Source organism: Balaenoptera ricei, chromosome 1, assembly GCF_028023285.1.
Source record: "Balaenoptera ricei isolate mBalRic1 chromosome 1, mBalRic1.hap2, whole genome shotgun sequence".
Classification (NCBI taxonomy): domain Eukaryota; kingdom Metazoa; phylum Chordata; class Mammalia; order Artiodactyla; family Balaenopteridae; genus Balaenoptera; species Balaenoptera ricei.
In genome coordinates this window covers 25,094,409-25,118,818 of record NC_082639.1, presented here as the reverse complement: position 1 = coordinate 25,118,818, position 24,410 = coordinate 25,094,409, and the positions used below count along the sequence as shown (strand labels likewise).

The 24,410-nt window shown below is 55.4% G+C and overlaps 1 protein-coding gene across 2 annotated transcripts in view; it reads left to right on the top strand.

Moving 5' to 3' along the window:
- COL16A1 (collagen type XVI alpha 1 chain) overlaps positions 1-19,496 on the top strand; it is a 51,357-nt gene extending 31,861 nt beyond the window's left edge. The window contains exons 50-72 of one of the 2 annotated variants that reach the window (XM_059917750.1): positions 616-660; positions 2,396-2,449; positions 2,977-3,030; positions 3,588-3,641; positions 5,528-5,572; positions 5,683-5,736; positions 6,027-6,062; positions 6,420-6,482; positions 8,924-8,995; positions 9,207-9,260; positions 9,921-9,965; positions 10,172-10,216; positions 10,534-10,587; positions 11,015-11,068; positions 13,104-13,154; positions 13,512-13,601; positions 15,101-15,136; positions 15,713-15,757; positions 16,631-16,819; positions 17,183-17,249; positions 17,990-18,166; positions 18,347-18,424; positions 19,156-19,496. In XM_059917750.1, the coding sequence (XP_059773733.1) occupies positions 616-660; positions 2,396-2,449; positions 2,977-3,030; positions 3,588-3,641; positions 5,528-5,572; positions 5,683-5,736; positions 6,027-6,062; positions 6,420-6,482; positions 8,924-8,995; positions 9,207-9,260; positions 9,921-9,965; positions 10,172-10,216; positions 10,534-10,587; positions 11,015-11,068; positions 13,104-13,154; positions 13,512-13,601; positions 15,101-15,136; positions 15,713-15,757; positions 16,631-16,819; positions 17,183-17,249; positions 17,990-18,166; positions 18,347-18,424; positions 19,156-19,358 (1,665 nt within the window). In that variant the 3' untranslated portion in view covers positions 19,359-19,496. The remainder of the gene's footprint in view (positions 1-615; positions 661-2,395; positions 2,450-2,976; positions 3,031-3,587; positions 3,642-5,527; positions 5,573-5,682; positions 5,737-6,026; positions 6,063-6,419; positions 6,483-8,923; positions 8,996-9,206; positions 9,261-9,920; positions 9,966-10,171; positions 10,217-10,533; positions 10,588-11,014; positions 11,069-13,103; positions 13,155-13,511; positions 13,602-15,100; positions 15,137-15,712; positions 15,758-16,630; positions 16,820-17,182; positions 17,250-17,989; positions 18,167-18,346; positions 18,425-19,155) is intronic. The other variant, XM_059917752.1, reaches the window with a different exon arrangement.
- The last annotated feature ends 4,914 nt before the right edge of the window (positions 19,497-24,410 follow it).

Genomic DNA, 24,410 nt, shown 5'->3' with positions numbered 1-24,410 from the left:
GCCCTGTCCCTGCTGTGTTTTGCACCCATGGCTCATGGTCTGGGCAGCCAGGAAAGCGTGTGGCAACCTTCAGACAGGGGCCAGGGGCTAAGATGGAGCGGCCCTCTATCGCTCTGTAGGGCCATCTCTAAGACAAGCCTACAAAGGCTAGACTAGGAGCATCTACCCTGGAGTCCTCTGTGGTGTTGATATGGCAGGAACATAGAAGTGACTAGGAAAGCCTGGAAGAACTGAAAATGCTTTCTTTGGAGGAAAAAAACAATGGCTGGTGGGAGCCTCTTAGAACCAGGGAGCCCCCACCTGGGGGCTCATGGAGGTCAGGTAACAGGCATGATGGGCTTCCACTCTGGCACCAGGATTCACTCGGACTCGGGAAGACTTGGGCAGGTGGTTTGACTCTGGGGGCTGTTGCGCATCTCTACTGATGGCAGAGCCATTCTTCCTGGAGCCAAGGCGAGGAGCAGATGTCTTCTGGGCCAAGACTTGGGATGAGTCTCTTTTCCAGCTGCCTTGAAAATATTCCCGTGACTTCCTCTCCCTGTGACCTCTCAGCCCCAGACTGTGACCCAGGGTTACCGTGCTTGTGAGATGTGACCTGCCTGTTTCTCCCACCAGGGCCCCCCAGGTTTTCCTGGTGCTGTTGGCTCCCCCGGATTGCCTGTAAGAACCTAGCGCTGCTCGACCTCCCCTTCCCCTGCCAGCCAGGTCTCTGTGGCTTTTGCTTGTCTCCCTTCCTGTCGTGCCCTGGCCTCCCTCCTCCATGTTTGTCGTTGTCCCCCTGCAGGCTCGGTAGCTAACGACACAGGTTCCCTGAGGTCCCAGCAGCTTGGACGGCCTCCCAGTCTCTGACTTCTTTTCATTTCTCCCTTCTCCTTCTTCTCCTGCTTTCCCTCTCTCATCTTCTCTCTTCTCCCCCCTTCCGTTTCCCTTTTTCTCTCCCACAGTCACACATAACTCCCCCTAAATCCTCTGGAGCTATTTTACCTTCTTATTTTAAGCTGGTGCCTCTAGGGGCCTCTTTATCCCTGCCTTCTCACTCTGCCTCCTGCTTCTCCCACCTTTGGTGTTGACTGAAGATTTGCTGAAAGTAGTTCTTGGGGCCCTGCCAGGCACCTGGCCCAGAGCCCGGCAGAGACGCCCAAGCTTTAGGGCTTCACACTGCAGGCTGGCACAGGTTTGCTGCCCTGCTGCTTGGCAGGACTGTCCAGAGGCGCCCCAGGGATTTCAAGGCGGCCATGCTTGCAACTTTTCCCATCATCCTAGAGGAAACTTCCTCCTCTTCCTTTCCTCTTCTTTGGCTCCGGTCCCAGTCTGCTCTGAGGCTGGGCACGTGATGCCAGCAGTAGGGCTTCTGGGTGTCGTGGGGCCCTGCCCCTCTGTGCCCAGTGTCTTGGCCGCCTCCTTCTGCCAGGTGTCGTTAATTGCTCTGCCTTCGTCATCGTCACAAGTATGTTTGAGTCATCCTCATCCTCACTGTTGCTCCCTCCTGGGTCATGGAAACTAACCTCCTGTTTGTCAGATTTCGTGTCCCTGGGGCCTAGCTCCTCTCCTCCCAGGCCTGGTGATGGAGGCTCAGGGAGCAAGGCCTCTCCTTGTCACAGCTCCATCTGTCCCCACGTCCTCATCCTGGCCGGACCTTGTCTGTTTCTGCTTGCTTGGGTGAAGGGGCCATCTGTCCGTCTAGCCATCTGCCTTGTGTTGTGGAAAGGTTTGGGTGCCGTTTCTTGAGGGCACGAGGGAGAAGGGGCAGACACGGCCCCTTAATGGTGCGGTGCATCCACGAAGGCCAGGGCGAGGAGTGAGGAGGGATGGGGGCTCTGGCTTTGATTGAAGTGGATATCCCTTCCCACCTAGAAAGTGAAGGGACTGCTCTGGAGGGAGCCTTCCCCTGTCCCTCCCCAGCGTCCCTAAAAGAATGTGGGTTTTGGCTGGGGCGGGGGGTTGGAGAGGTAAGTGTTGGGAGTCGGGTGATACATTTTGCTGGGAAGCATCACTCTAGGGAGCCCTCTCTGGACAGCTGCCCCTCAGGGGGAGCACATGTGTCACCCTCCTAAAGGTGCACCCCAGACAGTGGTCACAGTAGGGCACACCAATGACAGCCGCCTGAGAAGTACCTTCTGAGAGTCACCCGACTGGGCGGGCATATCTCTGTGGTGACCTGTCTCGGGGGGCATGCTCCTGAGAGGCACCCTTACGTGGGAATTTACACCTCTGATAGTTACCCTTCTGGGCACACCCCCTATGGTCATTTTTCTGGGGACACTAGGGGGGGGCCACCAGCAGCCCCCCACCTTTGCCTAGAATGGGGACAGAGGGCTGGGGGGCTGCAGGGAGGAGTCAGGGGCTGCGTGGAGACTGCCCTCCCCTGCAGTTTCTCATGATTTTTCTCTCCAAGGGTCTTCAAGGAGAGCGAGGCCTCAGGGGCCCGACAGGAGAGAAGGGGGAACCGGTAAGCGGAGGCAGCAGGGGATGGAGGTAGATGAAGAGCCCTGGGGAGACGGAGGCTGGGACCCCCAGGATGGCTGCTGGGTGGAAGATGGGAGGTGGACTCCTTCTTTTGAAACTCTTTGCCCCTCAGCCCTGATTCCCTCAGTATTGGGGGATCCCTCAGGATCAAAGGAAGTTGATCTCCATGTGCCCTGACTCCCTGTAAGGGGCAAACACCTCCATCCCTGGGGGCTTTCTCCCTCCCTCTTCCTGCAGCGTTCAGCATGCCCCTTGCACTGCCCCCACCCGGGTCCTCATCATCCCCTGCCCTGGGCCTTCTCCTCTGGCTCAGCTCCCAGCATCCAGGACTGTGGTGGTGATCACAACCGAGGGGAGCTGGGTCTGGGGGAAATGGCCCAAGGGGGTGGCTGTAACCGGGGCATCTGCTGAGGGGCAGCTCCAGACCGTCGGGCCTTGGCCGCCCTCACAGCCAGGGATGGGGACAGAAATGTTGGGGGGCTGGTCCATCATGTCTCCCTTTCTTTGCAGGGTCCTCCAGGGCAACCTGGCTACCCAGGTGCCATGGGCCCCCCGGGGCTGCCTGTGAGTAAGGGGAGCCGGGTCTGGGGTTACCCGAGCCGTGGGGTGGTGATCAGGACCAGCCAGGCTTGGGCATCCTCAGCGGGCTCCCTCCTTTCTGAGCATTTCAGCTGGTGTCTCTGCCAGGCTGTCCGTCCAGAGCAGCCCCCACCCCATAAGCCCCCTTGGTAGTGGAGCTTGGCCTCCCTCTCCACGTTGGGGGGCCCACCACAGTCGCTGCACATCAAGGGCCAGACTCTCAGAGCACCCGGAGCCTCCCAGACTAGGAGAGGACAGAGGTCTGCCTCCCCGGGGGCAGGGGAGAGTTGGGGAGATCCAGCGGAGGCGCCTGTTAGGTGGACGTGACCCCCGTTCCACTGAGTGGCGGTGGGAGGCTGCAGAGGCGCCCCCGCTCCGCTCCGCTCCGGGAGCAGCCCACCCCTCTGGCCCCCCAGCCTCGTCCGGGGCGCCTTCTGTGTCTAAGTGCCAGTCTGTGTGCCTGCTGCAGTCTCCACCCCTCGCATCGGCGCCGTGGCAGGCGGACCACGGGGCTAATTCCCTCTCTCTTTGCTGCCTGTCAGGGCATCAAGGGGGAGCGCGGCTACGCGGGTTCCCCGGGAGAGAAGGGAGAATCGGTGAGTGCGGGAGGGCAGCTCCCTCCGCGGGGGGAGGGGGGGGGGAGGGGAGGAAGGGCTTCAAATGGCCGGTCCCTGTCCGCCACCTGGAGAGCTCACAAGCCGCCCCTGAAAGGGAGACGTGACCCCGGCCTCCCGGCCCCCTGACTCGCTCCAGCTGCGTCTCAAGCAGTCAGCGCTGCCCGCTGGTTGCTGCGGGGGCGGAAGCTGCGAGGAGGAGAATCCCGGCAGGTTTCGTGGAGACCGGCGGAGGGGCCACCTGGGGGCAGGGGGCCAGAGTCAGCGGGCAGGGAACCTCCTCCCTCCCCCCACAACGCCCACAGGCCGGAGAGCCAGGCCCCCCACACTGAGCACAGGAGCTGGGACCGTCATCAGATGGGGACACCGAGGCTCACGAAGTGATGTGGCTTACACAGGGTCCTGCAGCTAGTGAATTAGGGCTGAGCCTGGACTTGAACCCAAGTCTGTGACAAACCTCCCAAGTCTTTTGTCTTACCTTCCCCCTCGCACATGCTGATGAGGCCCCGGTGGGATGCAGCAAACCCCATTGTGCATTTATTCAATAACAAATCTTTCTCGTGGGCCTTCTGGGTGCCAGGCTCTGTTCTGAGGATGCCTTGGTGGATAAAACAGGCAGTTGAGCCCTTGGTCCTCAGGGAGCTCACGTTCCAGTGGGCCAGGTAGATAACAGATGAGTAAACAGCTACATGTAAATTATGAGAGGTAGGACCGGTGGAGAAAATCAAGCTGGGTAAGGAGCTGGAACCATGAACAGGAAGCATTAGACAGAGGGTCAGGGAGGCCTCTCTGAGGGGGTGGCATTTGAGCTGAGCCCTGAATGGAGCTGCGGGGGTGTGTGGGAGCACAGACAACCAGCACATGGTTGTCTGTGCTGGCGAATCCCAGAGGGAGAAGCCATAGGTGAGGGTACCTCAGGGACAGATTCGAGCCATCGAATGATTTGGTAAGGTTTCAAGAGACCTAGAAATGGTGGGGGATGGTGGGCATCCTAGGTAGAGGAGACAGTTGTGCAAATGCCCAGTGGTATGATTGTATAGTGTTCAGGGAACTGCAGTCTGGCCAAGCCAGGCAGAAGATAAGAAAAGGAGAGGGAACTGAAGCAGGGAAGGGTGGTTGGTATCAGATCACAGGATGCCTCAAAACCCAGCATTCAGTTGGCAGAGGGGAGCCATGGAGGATGTTGGAGCAAGAGAGTATTATAATCAGAGCTGTGTTGAAGCAGAGGAGATGGCAGCCTCTTGCTGGCTGGATTAGAGCAAACCAAGAGATGGCAGAACGGGCTTCCCTGGTGGCGCAGTGGTTGAGAATCTGCCTGCTAATGCAGGGGACACGGGTTCGAGCCCTGGTCTGGGAAGATCCCACATGCCACGGAGCAGCTGGGCCCGTGAGCCACAACTACTGAGCCTGCGCGTCTGGAGCCTGTGCCCCGCAGCGGGAGGGGCCGCGATAGTGAGAGGCCCGCGCACCGCGATGAAGAGTGGTCCCCGCACCGCGATGAAGAGTGGCCCCCGCTTGCCGCAACTAGAGAAAGCCCTCGCACGAACCGAAGACCCAACACAGCCAAAAATAAATAATAAAATAAAAATAAAAAAAAAAAAAAAAAAAAAAAAAAAAAGACAAGACCTCATTCGTGGCAAATTTAAAAAAAAAAAAAAAAAAAGAGATGGCAGAACTAGTTAAGAGGCTGGTTCAGTAGCTCAGGCAAGGGAAGGGAAGCCTGAACAGACCAGGGAGAAGAATCCTGCAGCTTAGAGGGGCATCCCACCACGTCCCTGCCTCTGCTCTGTGCCCCGTCCCCTGCCCCATACCCTGATCTCCCGCCTGCCCCAGTCAGAGTGACCGATTCTGCTCCTTTTTGTCACCAGGGCCCACCAGGATCTGAAGGCCTCCCAGGTCCCCCAGGCCCAGCAGTGAGTGGGGAAGGGGACAGGGAGATGTGGACATGGGGATCCCTGATCCTGCCCTGGGGTCTGGGGACAGGAAGGTTGGGTTCTAGATGCATTGTTCTCTGTGGTGACAGGGTCCCCGAGGAGAGCGAGGACCCCAAGGGAACTTGGGTGAGAAAGGTGACCAGGTGAGTGGTGGCAGGGACCTATCTAGCTGTCCTCCCCCGATGGTCACCCTCATGTACGGGACGGGGTGGGGGAGGGGGCGCAGTGACCAGCTCTAGCCTCCCACCCCCCACCATCCTTGAGTTGTAACCTCTCGCCTCGTGCCCAGAGCCTCACCTGCTGGCCATTTGGGGCAGAGTGGAGGACAAGGCCCGTGACTTGAGGCAGCCTCACGCTGTCATCCTTTCCACCTGGGTAGCCAGGCAGGAGAGAGAGGGTGGCACAGCCAACTGTCCCTTGCTTTCTTCCCTAGGGATTTCAAGGCCAGCCGGGCTTTCCAGGCCCACCGGTGAGTGCACACACAAAGCCAGCTCTGTCCGATGTGATCCCATCTGTGAGGGGCAGGCTTGGCCAGGCCAGGCTGGGTGAGGGTGCGCCTAGGGAGGGGAGGGAAGAGGCACGGGAAGAACAGAGGAATGGCCTGGGTGGCCAGGCCTGATTCCAGGAGCCAGGACCTGGAGAGCAGGGCCTCCTGGGTGGGCCCCAGCCCAGCCGCCCAGCCAGACGACGTAATGCTCCTGGGTGGTGTTTCTGGGAAGTCAAAACGCATCACATTAACAGTGGTGAAGCACACCCAGGAGGAAGAAGGAAGGGGAGCTGCTTTCCAGCCCCGCTTTCATTCCTGCCTGCTTCTTTGTTGATTTAGGGTCCCCCTGGATTCCCAGGCAAAGCTGGAGCACCTGGCCCACCTGGCCCCCAAGCGGAGAAGGTGAGCAGGACCCCAAGTTGGCCACAGTCACAGCTCTGAGCCATCAGAAATTCAAGGACTAATTCAGTTACATCAAGGGTGGGCAAAGAGACCTCCAGGATGAGCCCAGCAACTGCTGTAGGGCAACAGGGCCGGGGCAGACCAGTGGGCCCCTAGGGCTGACAGCTGGGCCCAGGATGCCCACTGGCCTCTGTGCCGCCGAGGTTCCCACCCAATGGGAGAGCGTGGGTGGGGAGGAGGCAGAGGGGTGTAGTGAGAGGTGGGCCACTAGATGTGACAGGCCAGCCCCGGCCAGCTGCAGCTCCTCCAGGGGAGGGCGAGGAGTTGAGGGAAGGAGGGAAGCACATCCAAGACTGGGCACCTCGGGCCCTTCAGCAGGAGGAGGTCTGGGCATTTGCCTTCTGGGTCTGACAACAGCAGGAAAGGGGAATGGGCCTCCTGGGAAGCCATGCTCAGGGTGTCCCCAAGGGCCAGAGAGGGCAGGCGTGGCCTGTGACCTGGTGACAAGGGTGGGAAGGAGCAGCAGCTGGGGAGCCCCCGCACTGGCCGCCCCTGGGTTTGGCTAGATAAACTTTGGGACTAGCTCTGCCTTGCTCTGGAGGCTGACATCCTTGTCTCAGCCCATCCTCTGGGCTCTCCAGATGTGACAGGTGGGCAGTGTAGTGAGGCCCCAAATTGACTTCTAAGCTTGGGGTAGGGGGATCATAGCCCACAGGGAGGGGCAGGAGATCTGCAGCTTCTTGGGGAGCCTCTTTCCTCTGAAAGCTGGAAAGGACTTCTAGAAGGGCCACCTTGGTCTAGGTTCTCACTGTTCGGGTGAGGAAATGAAGCCCAGAGAGGCTGAGGGCATCCCAGGGATGCACAGGGAGACAGTGACGGAGCTGAGACTTCCCTCCCAGCTCGGGAGAACCCTCAAGCCCCTGGCTGCATCCCCCCACCCCAGAGCCGGCACCTATCAGCTACGGTTGAGGCAGTGGCGGGTGCCACCTCCCTTCCCTTCTCTGTGGGGCACCTGAGTGGCGGCCCCTGCCAGAGTCTTCCGTGCTGCCTCTGTGCCCGAGTGCTGCTTGCTCTCCTTAGGCCGGTCATTGCAGAGACTCCCAAACCTCTGGCCAGCGGTTCTCCATCCTGACTCCCTGTGGGGCTGCCATTTCCTGGGGCTGTGCTGACCCCTCCTGGTAGCTGGTGGCATGGCAATGCCACCCTGAGCCCTTTTCCCCCCCTCTGTGGGGTCTCTAGCTGGATCCCTTCCCCTTGGTGACCCCCACAGCCACTGCGCCAGGGCAGCCTCCCTCTCCCCACTGGGGAAATGCTGCCGCCTCCCCACTTAGCTACCTGCCTCCCCCTCTCTTCTCCGATAAACATTTGAATTCACACGTTCGCTCTCATCATTCCCCTGCTTTGAACCATCAGTGGCTCCCCAGTGCCCGTAGTGGTGTTTTTCAGACTTTATTTTGTAGTCCCCAAGGCTTTTTGTCACACAAAATCTCATATGAACGCTCAGTCTATAAAACAGATGCAAGTGGAGCTGCTCTGGCTAAGGCAAGGGTAGGAGTCCTGGAGTCCCACCCCCTTGGCCTCCACTTTGTGCCCCCAGGCCCTCCAGGCTCCTCCAGGAACCCCCAGGCCCTGAGAAGTACAGTTTGAAAACTAACGATCTGTTTGATAAAATCTAGTACAGGGTTTCAGGGCCCTCCTCCAGCCTCCTCTCCGCACCCCCCCCCCACATCACACGGGCTCCCCAGACACCCCAGCTAGACCAAGCATGTGAACACCTCCCAATCTTTATCCTTCTCTGAAGTCCTCTGTGGCATGCCCTTTTCTCCTAAACCTACCCAAATCCCAGCGTCCTTCAGAGCCCAGCACCTGCTAACTCTCCTGTGACACTTTCCCTGCCCCCGACCAGAGTGAGCTGCTCCCTCTCCTCAACTCCCAGGGCCCCTTTCTCACACAAGGCACCTAGACTGTTGCAATGCCCGTGATGGTCCTGGGCCTGTGACTCTCGCTGGACCGTGAGCTCCTCGAGGGCAGGGCCCACCCTTTTCCCATCTGGGGGAACCAGAGGCCACATAGTGCTTGGCACCTGGCTGGGGTCAACATGAACTGAATCTGTGCCCTCACTTCAGCCCACATTACCGAGCACCCACCAGGCCAGTCCTTGGTCAGCCCTGAGGAGGGCGCTGGACCCAGTAGGCTCTGTCTCTTCCTCGTGGAGCAGTGCAGAAAGGCGGATGCTTGGCAGATGAAGACAGATTTTCTTGGGGGAGTGGTGTGTGGGATACAGCCCGTTAGGCCAGAACCGAGCTGGGGTTCGAAGCCAGCTGTCCTGACTTCCAGTAGTCACCGGGCCCCGTGGCCGGGGTCTCTTGTCCTGCCGGTGTGTGTCAGGGGGAGGGAGGGGGGCAAGGCCCCGCTGACTTTGCTGGGGGGCTCATTTCCAGGGCAGTGAAGGGATTCGAGGTCCATCAGGCCTGCCTGGTCCCCCTGGACCACCAGGATCTCCCGGGATTCAGGTGAGCATGTGCGCGCTTAGCCTGACAGGTGTGTGTGTGTGAGTATGTGTGTGTGCTCATGCACGCATGTGTGTGTGTCTGTGTGTGTGTTTTAGGGGTGGGAGTTGGGTGAGGGGTGGAGGGGGTGAAGAGGGTGGAGGGGCTGGGTTAGGCCTCCCACCTCCTAGGGCTCCAGCACAGGCGTGCGGGAATGCCTTTTTCCCATTTCCAGGGCCCTGCCGGTCTGGATGGTCTGGATGGGAAGGACGGCAAGCCTGGCGTGAGGGTGAGATGGTGGGCCCAGGGGGGCCCCCCTCCTTCTCCTTCCTTCTCCAAGAGCCAAAGTCAAGGGAACCCTGATGAAGGGAATTGAATTCCACTGCCCCACACCTCTTTCAGGAGGTGCCCCACCTTCCCTCGGTCTGCCTCTCACCACACCCCACTTCTCTGATGGCACCAGAGCCCCCTGGTTTCTCTGTTCTCCCAGTTGCCTTAACCAGGTTGGATGAGCTGGGTCTCACCAAAGGCAGGCAGTGAAGGGAATAAATTTATACCCAGAAACTCAATCAGCTGAAGAAACTAGGCTGGGTGTCAGAAAGAATAGGCTGCAGACAGGGAAGGACTTGAGTGTCCCTGGCTCCTTGGATCTGATTTTTCTGGGGCATCTGAAAAGGATGGGGCCATGGCAAAGGGCAGAGCATCAAGGTCAACCCCCTTCTGTACTCAAAAGAAGGAAAACTGAGGTTCAGAAAGGGACCGGGATTCACTCGGAGTGCACAGCCAGTCAGAGGCTGAGCCCGGCTTGGAATCTTCCCTGTGCCCCATGCGACAATCCCTCCATCCTTGGAGAGCTGGGGGAGGGGCTGGAGAAAGGGGGAGACTGATGAATGAGTGGGTACAAGCTGGACAAAGCTCTTGTCTCAGTGCCCCTGGTCTCTTTCCCTAGGGGGACCCTGGTCCTGCTGGCCCCCCCGGACTCATGGGACCCCCGGTAAGTTGAGCTGCAGGAAGGAGCTGGGAGCTGGGAGGTTCCAAAGCTGGGCAGGTGCCCTGATGGGTGGGGCAGCTCAAATCCACATCCCCTGTGGACATGTTATGACTTTGGATGGATTTGACTTGTCTAACCTGAGGAAAGAGGAGTGGGAAGTGGCCTCTGCATGAGGTGGGGGACGTGGCAGCTCCTGCTTTTTCTTCCAGGGCTTCAAGGGAAAACCGGGCCATCCCGGCCTCCCAGGACTGAAGGTAAGGGCCTGGTGACTTCTGCCAACTGGGTTTTCTCGGCTTTTCTCAAGGTCTGACCCCGGGCAGATGTGGCAGTCTAGCCGGAGTGGAGTGCCACCTGACCCTTGGCTAAGATGCCATCCCAGCATCCAGGCCTTCTGAGGCCACCGGTGCCTGGCCGACTGGGTTGGGGCTTTGCCATCTGCCAGCCCGAGGGCATCAGAGGGCCCCTGGCCAAAGCCGGGGCATGTGGCAGGACTCCTCTGATGTGGGGTCAGCTTGGGGTGTGGGAGCCAAATGGAGGTCTGGTGAGCCTCAGTTGCCCCTCTCTCCTGCAGGGTGACTGTGGAAAGCCTGGTCCCCCGGGCAGCAGTGGCCGCCCCGGAGCAGAGGTAAGGGCCTGGGGTCTATGCGTGCTGCCTGTAGACAGCCCTTGGGTTCTGCTGAGTCCAGGACGCAGCCACTGCCTCCCCCTTCGCTGGCGAAGTGGCAGCCTCCTCTCCTTGCCTTCTGGGGGAGGTTTTGCCCAACACTGCACATCTTGACCTTCCTCCTCTTAAGTATATAACCGGTTTTCTCTCCCTACGGGCTATTGGGTCATTAACCCATAAAGGCCTGGGCTCTACCTTCCCCCTCCAGCCATACTCATGGGCAGTGCTGGTCCCCTGTCCCCGGAAGGCTTAGGCCTAGAGGCCCGGGCTCAGCGCAGCTCTTCTGGCCATTGGTGTTCCACCTGCTGTGCTCAGCGTTCTCCTACCTCACAGTCTGTGTGTGTAAGTCTGTTTCTGTGTTGTTTCTTCCTCTTTCTCGCTCCTGCAGGGTGAGCCTGGTGCCATGGGACCCCAGGGAAGACCTGGCCCCCCTGGACACATTGTGAGTTAATCTGTTTTCCTCTCTGTCTCTGTGAGAGTTCAGACTGTGTTGGGCTGGGTGGTGGTGGGCAAGCTGGTGATGACCCAAAAGAACTGACCGCAGCAGCAGTGCCAGCCGTGTAGAGCAGTAAGGGGCTCTGGGCGCACCCACCCAGCGGTTCCCCGGCTTTTCGCCATTTTCTTATTTTCTGGGCACATTCGAGTTTGCTTATCAAACAAAGATCATTCAGTTATTCAACAAGTAATTATTGAGCACCTGCTCCATACCAGGCACTGTTCCAAGCCCTGGGCTACGGTGATGAGTGAGATAGACAAGGTCCCCTGATCCCAGAGCTTCCACACAGGCACAACAAACAGATTAACGCGGAAGGATCAGGCGGTGATGTGCTGTCATAGGGAGGGCCTGGGAGGCGACTTTACCGGAGAAGTGGCCTTTGAGCAGAGGCCCGAATGACAAGACGGAGCCAGATGTCGAGCAGTCTGGTGGAAGAGCATCCCGGCAGGGGTGCATCTGCTGCAAAGGGCCTGAGGCAGGGAGGGCTTGGGGAGCCCCAGAGTCAGCGTGGCGGGAGTGGAGTCCGAGGAGGGTGTGAGTGGGAACGGGAAAGCTGAGCTGGGAGAGGACATGATGCAGATGGTGGAGGACCTCGGGGGCATGGGCAGGAGGGGGAGGGCGCGCAAATGACAGCAGAGGTATCAGCGGAGGGATGATGGCGGTGGAGCTGGTGGCAGTGGACAGATCCCGCAAGTGTCTGGAGGCAGACAGAGGACTTGCTCATGACCTGGATGGGGAGAGGGCAGGAGGCGGTAGAAGGAGAGGAATCAAGGGTGACTCCTGTTCGGCTTGGGCAGCTGGGTGAGTGGGTGGTGTATTTACTGAGAAAGGGTGACTTGCAGAGGATGTTTATTAAGCAATAATGGCTTTCCCATCTACTTTACTCATCTGTAACACAGATGACTGCCAGTGGGCGCCTTTGATCAGTGTGACCATGCCAAGCTGGTGGGATTCCAGAGAGCCCTATTGAGGCTGGCTGTACACTTTCCAGAAGGCTTTTGGAAATGTTAAGAATAGTGCAGAACCCCAAAAAAGGAATTCTCGGGTCCTCATCACTATTTTTATGGATCTCAAGGTGTCCAGAGACCTTGGATTGGGGACCCCAGGTCTAGCCCTGTCCCCTCCACGTTACAGATGAAAGAAGGAATCACACACTCTGAATTGTGTCCACATCGGAGACCCCCTGGGGGGTTGGGGCTGTGCAGGGTTCCTCTTCCCACCTCTGTCCATCCAGCCCAGCCCCCTGCTGTGTGCCAGTCCCAGTGCTGGACACTCCTGCCTTAGGAGGCTTGAGATGAGTAGAACAGAGCCTGTGCCTCTGGAACTTTCCATCTGGGAGCATGGAGGGAAGTGCTCTGAGAGAGACCTGGGTGCCCTGGGGTTCAGAGAAAGTGTGGCTCTGACCACCAGGGCGGTGACATTTGAGCTGAGCCTCAGGGGCAGGATGTGGAGAGATGCGGCAGGCCGGAGCCCTCCTGCGTGTTTCAGGCTCATGGCCCTCCAGCGGTAGGTGAGCGGCAGGAGACCAGGGAGCTTGGGGCTTCTCTGCGAGGACATTGGAGTTGGTGCTGAGCCCTTGCCCCTCACCCCTGCTGTGCAGAGGAAAGCTCCTGGTCTCTGCTCTTTCCAGAGACCAGAAGGAAGGCAGCAGGGGGTGGGGGGTACTCAGAAGACACCCAGGCCCATGTACCATGTACTTTACGCCCTCTGCACTTGGCTCTGGCTCCCAGATCATCCCCTCCGTGCAGGCCCCAGAGGTACCACTCGGCCTGCGGCAGGCATGAGGGTCTTGTGTGTTCAGGGCCCCCCAGGCCTCAGCTCTGGCACAGGTCAAATGCAAGAGCAGAAGGAAGGAGGGTTCGGGGAAGAGAATGGAGCAGTCATAACAAGGTTAGGGCGTGTTCTTGCTGTTGGTCCTTCGCTGCCTCCGGGGCCTTATTACTGGAGCCTCTTTCCATCCCACTGACTTGGCTCTCTTTAGGGGCCCCCGGGGTCTCCAGGCCAACCAGGCCCAGCTGGGATCTCTGCAGTGGTGAGTGGCGTGCTCCCCTTGTCCCTCCCTCCCAGGAGTTTGGCCCTGCTCTGCTGCAGGCTCCTCGCAAAGGGAGCCGCGTGGGGTGGGGGGTGAGGGCTGGAGAGCAGCGTGTCCCCAGCCCCCCTCCTTCCCTGGCATCGGCCTCTCCTGCGTCCAGACATCTCCCTCACTGGCCTGTCGTGAAGACCTTTGGAGAAGCCTGGAGGCCATCCCAGGGCCCTTCCCCAAGTTCAGGCAGCGCCACCTCCCCGTGTGCGGCCTTAGGGTGGGGGCCGTGGTCCCTGGCACACAGTGTCTGCCTCTGGCTGCGTGGGGTTCACTCTTCCCTCTCACCATCCCTGTCTTTTTCCCTAGGGCCCGAAAGGAGACCGAGGATCCACTGGAGAAAGGGGCCTTTCAGGTCTTCCGGGCCAGCCTGGTCCCCCTGGACACCCTGGCCCCCCGGTAAGACCCTACATCTTGCGGCACAGCCCGGGGGAAAGGGCCAGTGGGCTTTGTCAGTTGCGCGCAGCCCTGCACTTCCGGGGTCTCCAGGGAAGGAGAGGTATTTAGCACGGACGATGGCAGCTCGGAGATTGTGCCTGAGGGTCATGTCCTATTTGGAAAAAAGGACAAGCTGTACAGGCCAGCACTGGGCCGACCACACAGCCGACTGCTGCTTCCCGCCATGCACCGCTGTACAGATCCCCCCACTAGGTGTCGGACAGGGGAGACTGGCCTCTGTTCCACCCCCGCCCCCCTCCCCAGGGGAGCTTGTTGGTAACCACAGAAAACCTGTAAATGTCAGGCACCAGAAACGCTGTGCTACTGCTGGAGCTCTTGCAACAGCTCAGAAACCGCTCCTTAGTTTCAGCTAGAGTTTATACTAAGAGCTGTGATATATTGGTCACTGACAATGTGCTGAATGGTGACCTACGTGCTTGATATTTTGTCATTTAATCTGTACCGCAACCCTATTTAGTAGGTCTGATTGTCCCCATTTTACAGATGAGGAAACCAGGGCTCAGCAAGGTTAAGTAAGTTGTCCAGAGTCACACAGCTAGTGAGTGGAAGAGGCTGCCTGACTCCAGAACTTGTGTCCGGAGCCACTCTGCGACACTTTCTCTTTCAAAGGTTCCAGACGGGTGGCCACATCAGGTGGAACTGACTGCCAGTCTCAGGGATGAAAAATCTCCCCGGGGACTGAGGCAGGGACCCAGGTCTCCTAGCCCCCAGGTCAGGGTGTTTTCCACCCAAGCAGACTTCCTTCTGGGGAGCAGTAGCAATGCCCCTGGGGCTGGTACCCTGGAATGGGGCGCATGACTGTAGCCCATGCAGGAGTAATCGGTCGGCCCATCTGCCAAGAGGGCCGAGCCTTGCCTCCCACTCATCTGATTCCTGCTGCGGACCCTGGGCAGGCAGGTCCCGCCAACCCTCCATCCCTCCTGCCTACAGGCTCAGGAGCCTCCAGGGTCCCCGGATGAATCTGCCAGTTGCCTTGCAATCACAGATTCCTCTTCCCCAGCATCCCACTAGAAATGGGCAGGGCCCTGGAGGCAGCCTCTCCTGTTTTGGGGAGGGAGCGGACACTGAGGCTGCCCTGGCCGATCTCTGGGACCTCATCAAGGCCAGAGATTCAGAGTTCACACCTTCATTCAGCAAACATTGAACATACACTCAGAGCCAGGGAATGTGCGAGATGCCAGGATCTCAAGCAAAGAGCAGGGCAGGCGCAGTCTGCTCTTCCCCCATAGAGCTCAGTCAGTGCGGCGGCCGGGAGCAGGCTGGAGGGTGGGGTGGGGTCTGAGTTTCCACAGCCTGGTGCCTAGAGTGTCGGGGGGAGGTGGGGAGGATCGTGACTCCTTGGTGGAACTGGGGCTGGCCATGCCTGGTGGGCGAGGTGAGGCATGAAATGCCAAGCTGGGTTGGCACTCACCACAGCTCCATTGCTCTCTACTCCCCAGGGTGAACCTGGTGCAGATGGTGCAGCTGGCAAAGAGGTACCGTTGTGCTGGGCTTCTCCTTTTCTCTTGGGGATGCTTCTTCTTGCTCTTAGCTTCGCCCTGACCCCTCTTCATTCATTCAGTAAATGCTCCCTGTATGCACAGACTATCTCTGGACAGATACACAGGAAACCGGGGCCCTTGTTCTTCTGGGGAGAGGGATTGGGGACTAGGGGAGAAGGATGAGAGTGAGCCTTGTTTTTCACTCTTTTTCTTTTTTACCATATACTTGGTCAAAAAGAGCCAATAATAATAATAATACTCCAAATAAACATTTCTTGGGCACCAGCTCTAGCCAGGCCCTACCTTTCATTCTGATTTCTCACCTCTTTTTGTCTGTGACAAGAAACGCAACCAACACGATCATACACGGCCACACCCCAGGAACATGAGTCTCCCTTCCAGATGTCCCCGCTCTTGCTGGCAAGGAGGTTGGCATCCTTTCTCACACAGAGCCCAGTGGACACAGCCTGGGGACCTAACACTGTGGGAGGTCCTATCACGGCACCTGTCTTTCTTGGACAGCTTGGAGACGCTGCCCAAACTTGATCCCTGACTTTTGCTTTCTTCTAGGGACCCCCTGGAAAACAGGGAATCTACGGACCCCCTGGTCCAAAGGTGAGTGGGCACTGGCCGGGTTTGAGAGGAGAAGCTCATGAGTTGATTAAGCCCAACTCTAAGCTCTGAATTTAGCCATGGAGAGGAGACACAGGAAGGCCAGTGGGCAGGGAAAAAAGTGGGCAGAACTTGGAGCAACCTCGTCTCTGACTTCTCACATGGGGCTGTTCCAAGGTTCATTCACTCCTGATTGATTGATTGATTCATTCATTCTGCGAGCATCCGCTTGGCCTTGCTTACCCGCCAGGCCCTCTGTCCTAGCCTTGGGCAAACAGAGGTCCCTGAACAATAGGTGCCCACTTAGTCCAGTCACACTTACACTGGAGCGTGGCAGGTTTTACCGAAGAAGATTAGACATAGCACCGTGGGATCAGAGGGAGGGAGCAATCAGCTCAGCCTGGGGCGTCAGGGAGGCTGCACAGAGAACAGGGACATTTCAGCTGAGTAGGAGGAGTGCACTGCAGAGAGAGGAGGGGAAGGCAGTCCAGGCAGGGAGGACTAAGACACATGGCCGAGTCAGAATTATAACCAGTGAGGTGTGGCTGGAGGTGCAACTGAGGCTGGAGAAGATGTGGTCAGGACCGCATCATGAATGGCCTTGAATGCCTGGCCAAGGAATTCGACCTTTATCCTGAGGGCAGTTGGGAGCCATCAGAATTTCGAAGTAGGGAGTAACAACATGAAAACTGTCCTTTAGAAGGACTGCTTTGGGGGCAGCGACATGGGGCAACCTGTCAAGATCCTGTGGCCACAGTCCAGAGGGAGACGCTGGGGGCCAGGTAGGGGGCTGAAGACAGGAGCAGATTGCTGAGACATCGTGAGGGAGGCTTGACAGTACTCGGCAATGCTGGACTGTGCTTCCTGTCCTTGTAGGGTGACCTGGGACCTTCCGGGCAGAAGGGCCAGGCAGGGGAGAAGGGAAGAGCTGGCATGCCTGGCGGGCCTGGCAAGAGTGGCTCCATGGGACCTTCTGGGCCGCCGGGTCCTGCAGGAGAGAGAGGCCACCCTGGATCTCCGGGACCTGCAGGGAGCCCTGGTCTGCCCGGGGTACCTGGCTCCATGGTAAGGCGGGGAGGCTGGCAGCCATGGGCACTGGCCCACAGAGCAGGCATGCGGGGTAGAGCGTGGACCATTTTAGAAGCTCTTGCTGACATTCTACAGGAAAGAGCATGAGCCCCTTATAGGTGGTTCTTAACTGTGTGGGCGAGTTGAGGGGAATGGGGACCCTTTCCCCAGAAAAATGCACTGACTCGTGAAATGTTTTGTACCACTTTAGGGGGTTAGGACAGTGGGTTAAGTATCTGTGGGAGGCTCCTGGGACCCTTGCCTCCCTTCCCATCCTTTACTTCCATGAAGTCCATCCCCAGGGGAGATGAGCCCCAGGCTTGGAAGTATAATTGAGGCAGGTTTCTTCTCTTTCCTCAGGGAGACATGGTGAATTATGATGAAATCAAGAGGTTCATCAGACAAGAGATCATTAAAATGTTTGATGGTAACTGGCAGCCGGCTGGGTGGCAGTGGGTGCTGCTCACCCTTCCCAGCTGCTTCTCCACCCCGCCCCGGCCTCCTTTTCCTTAAAGCTCAATATCCTCTTCCCCCCCACTCCTACTTACCTTGCTCTCCCACTTACAGGCATATGTTCTATTAGGCTTCAGCCTTTCCTGTCACCTGCTCAGTTCAGAGACAGAATGATTCCCTTCTGCCCTCCCCAAGCCCCCACTGGAGCAGAGGAGACAGCCGAGAAAATTGATATCAAATGAGTCGCATAGAGTGAGCTCTAAATAAAGGGGCAAGCAGCAGCTCTAAGAAGGCTGCTGTGGTTTCATTTTAAGCTTTTTTTCCTGTTCATTTGTTTGTCCAAAATTGACAGGCTAGGGACTGGGGAAAACATGGACCTTTCCAGAAGGGGCTAGACATCTTGCTTGGGAAGCAGACCTTGAATGCCAAGCAAGGAGTCTGGACTTTATTCTGAAGCCAGTGGTGAACTCAGGAAGGCCATTGGAGAAGAGAGAGGCTGTAATCAGATCTGTGCTTCAGGAAGCTCACGGTCGAGAGCGAGGTGGGGCTAGGGCACAGGAGACCACTTAAGAGATCCACCCACACGTTCCTTGCTCTGACATCCCTCTGAAGAAAGGCTGTCTTGGATTCCATGCTGGGGGCCTGTCTGTAGCATCTGCAGTCGTTCTGAGTCCCTGGGGGCGCCCTGTGACCTGTCCCCGTCCTTTCTTACAGAGAGGATGGCTTACTACACCTCCAGGATGCAGTTTCCCATGGAGATGGCAGCAGCTCCGGGACGACCAGGGCCCCCAGGGAAGGACGGTCCCCCGGGCCGGCCAGGTGCCCCGGGATCACCTGGGCTCCCTGGTCAGATTGGCAGAGAAGGTCGGCAGGGCTTGCCCGGGTTGAGAGGTAGGTCTGCCGTCCGGTTACTGAGGTGCATACCTAGCTCTTGGGGGCAAACACGAGCATTGCATGAGGTCTGTTGTGAATGTGGCATTTGCATGTATACGTGTGTTTCAAATAATCCTACTGGGTGTGTCATTGTTCTACTTGGGGATGGGGCCTCTTATTTTATTTCTTTTGTTCCAGGATTGCCTGGTACCAAAGGTGAAAAGGGAGACATTGGTGTTGGCATTGCAGGAGAAGTTGGTCTCCCCGGCCCCCCAGGTAGGAAAAGCCAGCCTTTGAGACCATGAATCTGGAGCCGTTGAGATCGCCTTTCTTTATGTTCCTTCTATAACATAATTGTGTAGAACCTGAAGTAACCACAGGCCTATCAACCATCACTTAGAGTAATGCCACTGCATGTAAGATACCCTACGAGGGCGTGTGTGTGAGTGTGCGTGGGGAGGGGGGCGGGTGTTGGGGATGCGGTGGAAGACCCAGTGCCTGCCCTCAAGTCCTAACCTGGGCTAGCACCACGCAGTGGAAGAGAGCTGGATGTGGTGGGGCCAGGGAATGCAAGTCCAGGTCCTGCTCATCCTCTTACTGGTTCTGTGACCTTGACGAGCCTAAGAGAGAAATGACTAAAGCTTGATAGCCTGGCTCTGAGATGTAGCTTCACCACTTACCAGGTGGGTGACCTCTTTGAGCCTGTGTCCTCGTCTCCAAAATGAGAAAATAGTTTCTTTCTCATGGAATTGTTGTGAAGATTCAATGAATAATGCAGAAAAAGCACTTGCCTCGTGCCTGGCACGTGGAAACTCTGAATAAAACTAGCCAGTAGTATAATTGTTATCGTTAAACTAATGTAAGGATCAGATCAGGTCTTCATGAAAATATGGTGTAACCGGAGAAATATTTATCAAATGTAAGGTATTATTTACCATGACTATTATTTTTTCTTTTCTTGTGATCTGGGTTTCCTGATTTTCCTTCTCTGACTCCTTCCTGCCTAGGTCCTCAAGGTCCTCCAGGATACGGCAAGATGGGTGCAACTGGGCCGATGGGCCAGCAAGGCATTCCTGGCATCCCTGGGCCCCCAGGCTCCATGGGCCCGCCGGGCAAGGCCGGCCACTGTAGCCCCTCTGACTGCTTTGGGGCCATGCCAATGGAGCAACAGTACCCACCCATGAAAAACATGAAGGGGCCTTTTGGCTGAAATCACCATTTCCATCAGATGAAGGACTCCATTGGGAACACATGGCTAAAACTTATAGGATTCTGGATGGGTTGTGAATGTTTTGGGTTTTTAATTGCTATTAATATTTTTTTATCAATAAACAAAGAAACAAAACTATCTGCAATCTCACTTCCAGTGGGGCTTCTCTGGGGCTGCAACTGCATCTCCCTGTCATCCTCCTCTTGTCACTTGGTCCCAGGGTCAAAAGAGGGCATTTCCTTCATCGTCTGTGGTCAACCAGTCAAGCTGTGGGATGCTGCTGTATAGGGGGCCCCCAGCTCAGCTCTCCTCTCCAGATACTTCTGAGTCAACCTTTGGGCCTCTGGACCGTGTGTCCTATCCTTCATGGCACACTTCTCCAAGTCAGAGACGGGGCATCGCTCAGCCTCTTCCCATGGGTGAGCCAAAGGCGGGTTTGAAGACCCTGCTTGCAGCTCATAAAGGCCCCTCCCTATTTGCTTCCCTAAAGAAACCAGTGTTTGGTACCCCACCCACCTCTTCTTGGGTGTGACCCAAAGCCAATCCAGGTGCCCCTTGGGAACTGCCACTTGCTGCTGAGGTGCATTCATCTGCCTGGCGGCACCTCCAAGCATGCACGGTCTCTTCTTGCTGCTCCAGTAATTCCATGATTAGGAAGCCTGTGCAAACAGGAGGAACGATAGGCCGCAGCCCCTGGCCCAGGCAACGAGGGACTGCTGCTTCTCCAGGAAATGACATGGAAACTCCTGCCTGTACCAGTGCATGGCCCTGTCACCAGCTCTCCTGGACAGCGCATGACATCTTTTGTTATTCTTTGTTAATCTAGCTCATGTGGTGCTTTTCCTGTACCTCTTAGTCTAGGCCTTCAGAAACAGATTGCATCAGTGCAAAGGGGTCATGGGCAAGCCACGATCAGATCTGAATTCATTGTCCTCAAAGTCCACTGGGACTTTGGTGATCTATCTGCTGCCTCCTTCTCCATATGTAAAAAGGCTAGGAAGAAAAAGTAAAAAAGACAGCAAGTTGAATATTACAGAAACGTTTTATCTCAAGCTTCTTCCTTTTCTGCTTTTCAGATCTCTTGTCCTGATGGGCTGGTTGCTCTGTGAGAAATCAACAGGGCACATCCAGAGGGACTTCCAAAGAAAGCCTTTTTACTGGCCCCAGCTTTCTGGAAGGTTTATTCAAGTTGGATAAACTTCAAAGGGATCACAGAGCAGGCTGAGAAATATACCCAGAGTCCAGATGCTTATCCAAACTGCCTGAAGCCTTCAAACTGGCCGTAAAATCTCTCCTGAGCTGGCGTTTCCAGCACAGTTTTGAAAATTCCCTTCTCCCATTGAGCCCCAAACACCAAGAGCTTTTCAGAACCTTTGCCCTGTTTTTCTTCCTGCCAGGAGCAGAGGTGTGCCGATGGCCAGGGAAATGCAATCAGGCAGACTCCTGAGTATGCCAAGTGCCTCACATGATGTTTCTAGATAAAGGAGGAGCCAATTCTTATTTTCTCTCTCACTAGCAATTCTCAGTTAACCCTGATTCTAACATAAAACATTAAAAAGCAAACTCATCCTCTTTGCATTGAAGTAGCAGCCAGTTTTGGACAGCGGATGAGGACAGATGTTAAAGTGCTCCCATTGGAAGGCCAGCTTCCTTTCCACCCAGTCTGTGAAGCACTAACCGATGATGGGCCTCATGATAAGGAGCACGTTGGTGTGAATAGAAAGAAAGGGAAGCAAGGACCAGCTGTTGAATTGAGCAGGTTGGCTTTGAAGGCCAGAGGGGGAAAATCGCTATGAGGAAACATCAAACTCAAGCCCTCTGAGGACCACCAGGGAACCGATCCTTACAGAGTAAATGATGTTTTCTTCACTTTTCTTCTTGAGTCAAATTCATACTACTCTTAGGGGGTTCTGCGACAGGCTAGGTTTAAGCTTTCATGATTTGAGTGTTTGTCTCCCTGGAGTTTGAAATTGCTGTATTCTCTTGGACCATGAAGAACCAGATGGAAAGCTGAATTTTATAGTCTCTGTTACCGTGGTCAGCAAAAAAAAAAAAAAAAAAAAAAAAAAAAAAAAAAAAAATCCATGGATTTTGCTGGTAAGTTCAGGAGCTGGGTAAGCTTTTAGAGAAAGGGAGGAGGGGTGCACCCCTTCCCCTCCTTTCAGGCAGCTCTCTCACTTTCCCGCCTGTCTTCATTTCTTAGTGTATTTATTCCAGGCTTTGAAGGCAACACACAGATCATTCAGATTGGCAATATCTAACTTGATGAGTCCATTTCATCCTTCTACTTTGTGCTCGGAACTGTACCAGGCTCTGGGGATTCAGAGGCAAACTAGACAGATAGGATCCCCCCCTCCACAGTGTCTAGGGGGAGAGCAGAGAGTTAAACAAGCAGTTACAATAACGTGGGATGATGGGGCAGTACCAGGCGCCAGGGGAGTACAGAGCTGAGAGACCTAACCTTGTCTAGACAGAGATCTATGTAGGCAGAGGGAACAGCACATGTCAAGGTCCAGAGATGACTGAGGACAGCACGCTGAGTGATGAGAGACAGTGCCTGTGGTTGGAATGTGGAGTGAGAGCGGGAGAGACATGGGAAGCAAGGGTTTCACATGAGGCTGTGTCGAGCCAGGTTTGCCTAACAGGGAACTCTTAATTTGAGAAACCCTCTGCTCTGTAAGATGCAGAAAAGGCTGCTGCATGTTTATTCTGCAGAGAAAAACTCCCGAATTTGATGCTTTCTGGAATTTGTCTTCTTTTCTGTCATAATATTTTTCCCTGTCACAGAACTCAACAGAATCTATTTAGACTCTTCACATGTGGTCCATTAACCCCCCTATAAGACTAGCTCTTTTTGTCGTTGTCCTGAATAGTTTATGGGAATAGAACGTATCAGTGCAGCCTCCATATGATCCTATAATGGAAGGGGAGTGTGGCCAATTGTCTGCTGTTCTCATTTTTCTGTTGGTTCTGTGGAAAGCTACAAATCACGCTCTGATCCAAGGCATGCAACTGGAATTTAAATTTTGGAACTGAATCTAGTCAGAATCAAAGAGAATTAATTCCATAATAATTAAGTGGGTATTGGTATTCCTTCTCAGTAAGCAATACTGGAGCTTGGTGCTGAGACAGGAGGCCTAGAGGGAATGATGTGTCTCCATGGGTGGCCATAGTTTCCAGTGGATGGTCCTTCCATTACCAAGCTATGCCTCACCTCTAATGGGTCAACCATGGGGCTTCCATGAACTCAGGAAAGTACTCTGTGCTCTAAAAAGGGCTGGAATCCAAGTTTCCCCCTTTGGCTAAAGCTGAAACAAAAACAGGAACTTCTCCACCCACCTCTGTCTGCTTCAGGTAGCTGAGGTTTTGGAAATGAGTTAATTGTTTTTCAGTCTTTGGAAGATCCTGATCTCCATTTTACCCAGCCCTCTCCAAAATAAACACACCTGGTCCTGCTGCAGGTCTTCCGAGGCACAGCCCTCGACTTGGCTTTGGCTGGTCTCTGACTGCCTGAGAGATGACTTGGATACCCTTGCCCCCAAATAGCACAGACATCCAATAGAATGTCCTCGTCTGAGCCCTGTGATGGGCAGAGCCCCGGGGCTGGGGTGTGAAATTCTCATAGCTTAATCCTCAGCACCTAGAACAGAGCCTGGCAAATGGTGGGAACTCAACAGGTTAATGTTTGTGGAGTAAAATGAGCGTGCCTCACACGGCTCCAGTTTGCAAGCCAGGTGTCACTCTTCTCTCTCCCTTGACCTTCAACCCAGACTACAGGGCTTCTTCCTTTCTGAGATTTTGCAATTCGATTCCACCAGTTTTTTGAACTGTCTATGTGGGCGGGGGAGGGGGGAGGCTGGTTTACAAAGGTAAAGAAGATAAGACCTACCAACTCCTAAGTACTGAGTAGTTAAAAGGTTGTGGACCTGGCTTCAAATCCTGCCTTCTGCATTTCCTTTTGATAGTTGGGAAGTCACTTAGCCTCTCTCAGCCTCAGCTCCTCATTATAAATGGTAATATAGTATCTATGTCAAAGGACTGTGGTGAAAATGAAACAACACACTGTACTTAGCACAATGCTTGGCACCTAGTAAGCATTCAATACAGGATACTACTACTAATAATAACTATAATAGTTATTGAACTCATGCCAGGCACTATTCTAGGCACGGAGGATAGAGGAGTGAATAAGAAAAGGACAATCCTACAATTTACATGTAAACTTTAAAGAGGACAATTCAAGTAATGACAAGTGTTATGAAAGAATGAGACATAGTGATACCATGGATGACTAGAATGTGTGTAGGGGCAATGCTACTGTATTTATGGTGTCAAAGAATGTCCCCCTCCCCCACCCAAGGAGGAGATATTTGAACTGAGACCTGGATGGCAAGGAGAAGCTAGCCAGTGAAGAGCCCAGGGAATGGCATTCCAGACAGAAGGAAGAGCTAATCCAAAATCTAGAGGGGGGAATGAGCTTGGTACGTTCCAGGGGTGAAGACCAGGCCAGCACGGTTGGAGCGACCTGAGGACTGCTGTGGCAGGAGGTGGGGCTGCAGACGCAGGCAGGGTCTTGGTTATGTAGGGCCATAAAGGTCATAAGGATGAGTTTAGATGTTCTTATGAGTTATTGGAAGCCTCTGAAGGAGTTTAAGCCCAGGAGTGACATTATCTGATTTATATTTAAGACAATTATTCTGGCTGCCCTGTGAAAAATAGAACGTGGGGGAAAGAGTGAAAGCACGGATGTCGATCAGGAAGCTATGGTCATGATCCAGGCCACAGATGATGGTGTCTTGGACTAGGGTGACAGTGCAAACCTGGAGAAAAGAGCAGATGTGGGTCTATTTTTGAACTAGAGCACAGGGAGGTGGGAAAGTATGTGGAGAAACAGAGGCCACACAAGAATGATCCTAGGTTTCTGGCCTGAGAGGCTGGGTGGATTTTTGGAGATGAAGGAGAGGAACAGGTTTTGGGAAACATATCAAAGAGAACTCTTGTACAGGCAGGCTAGAATATAGCACAGTGACAGTACCAAGTGCACAGGGAGGC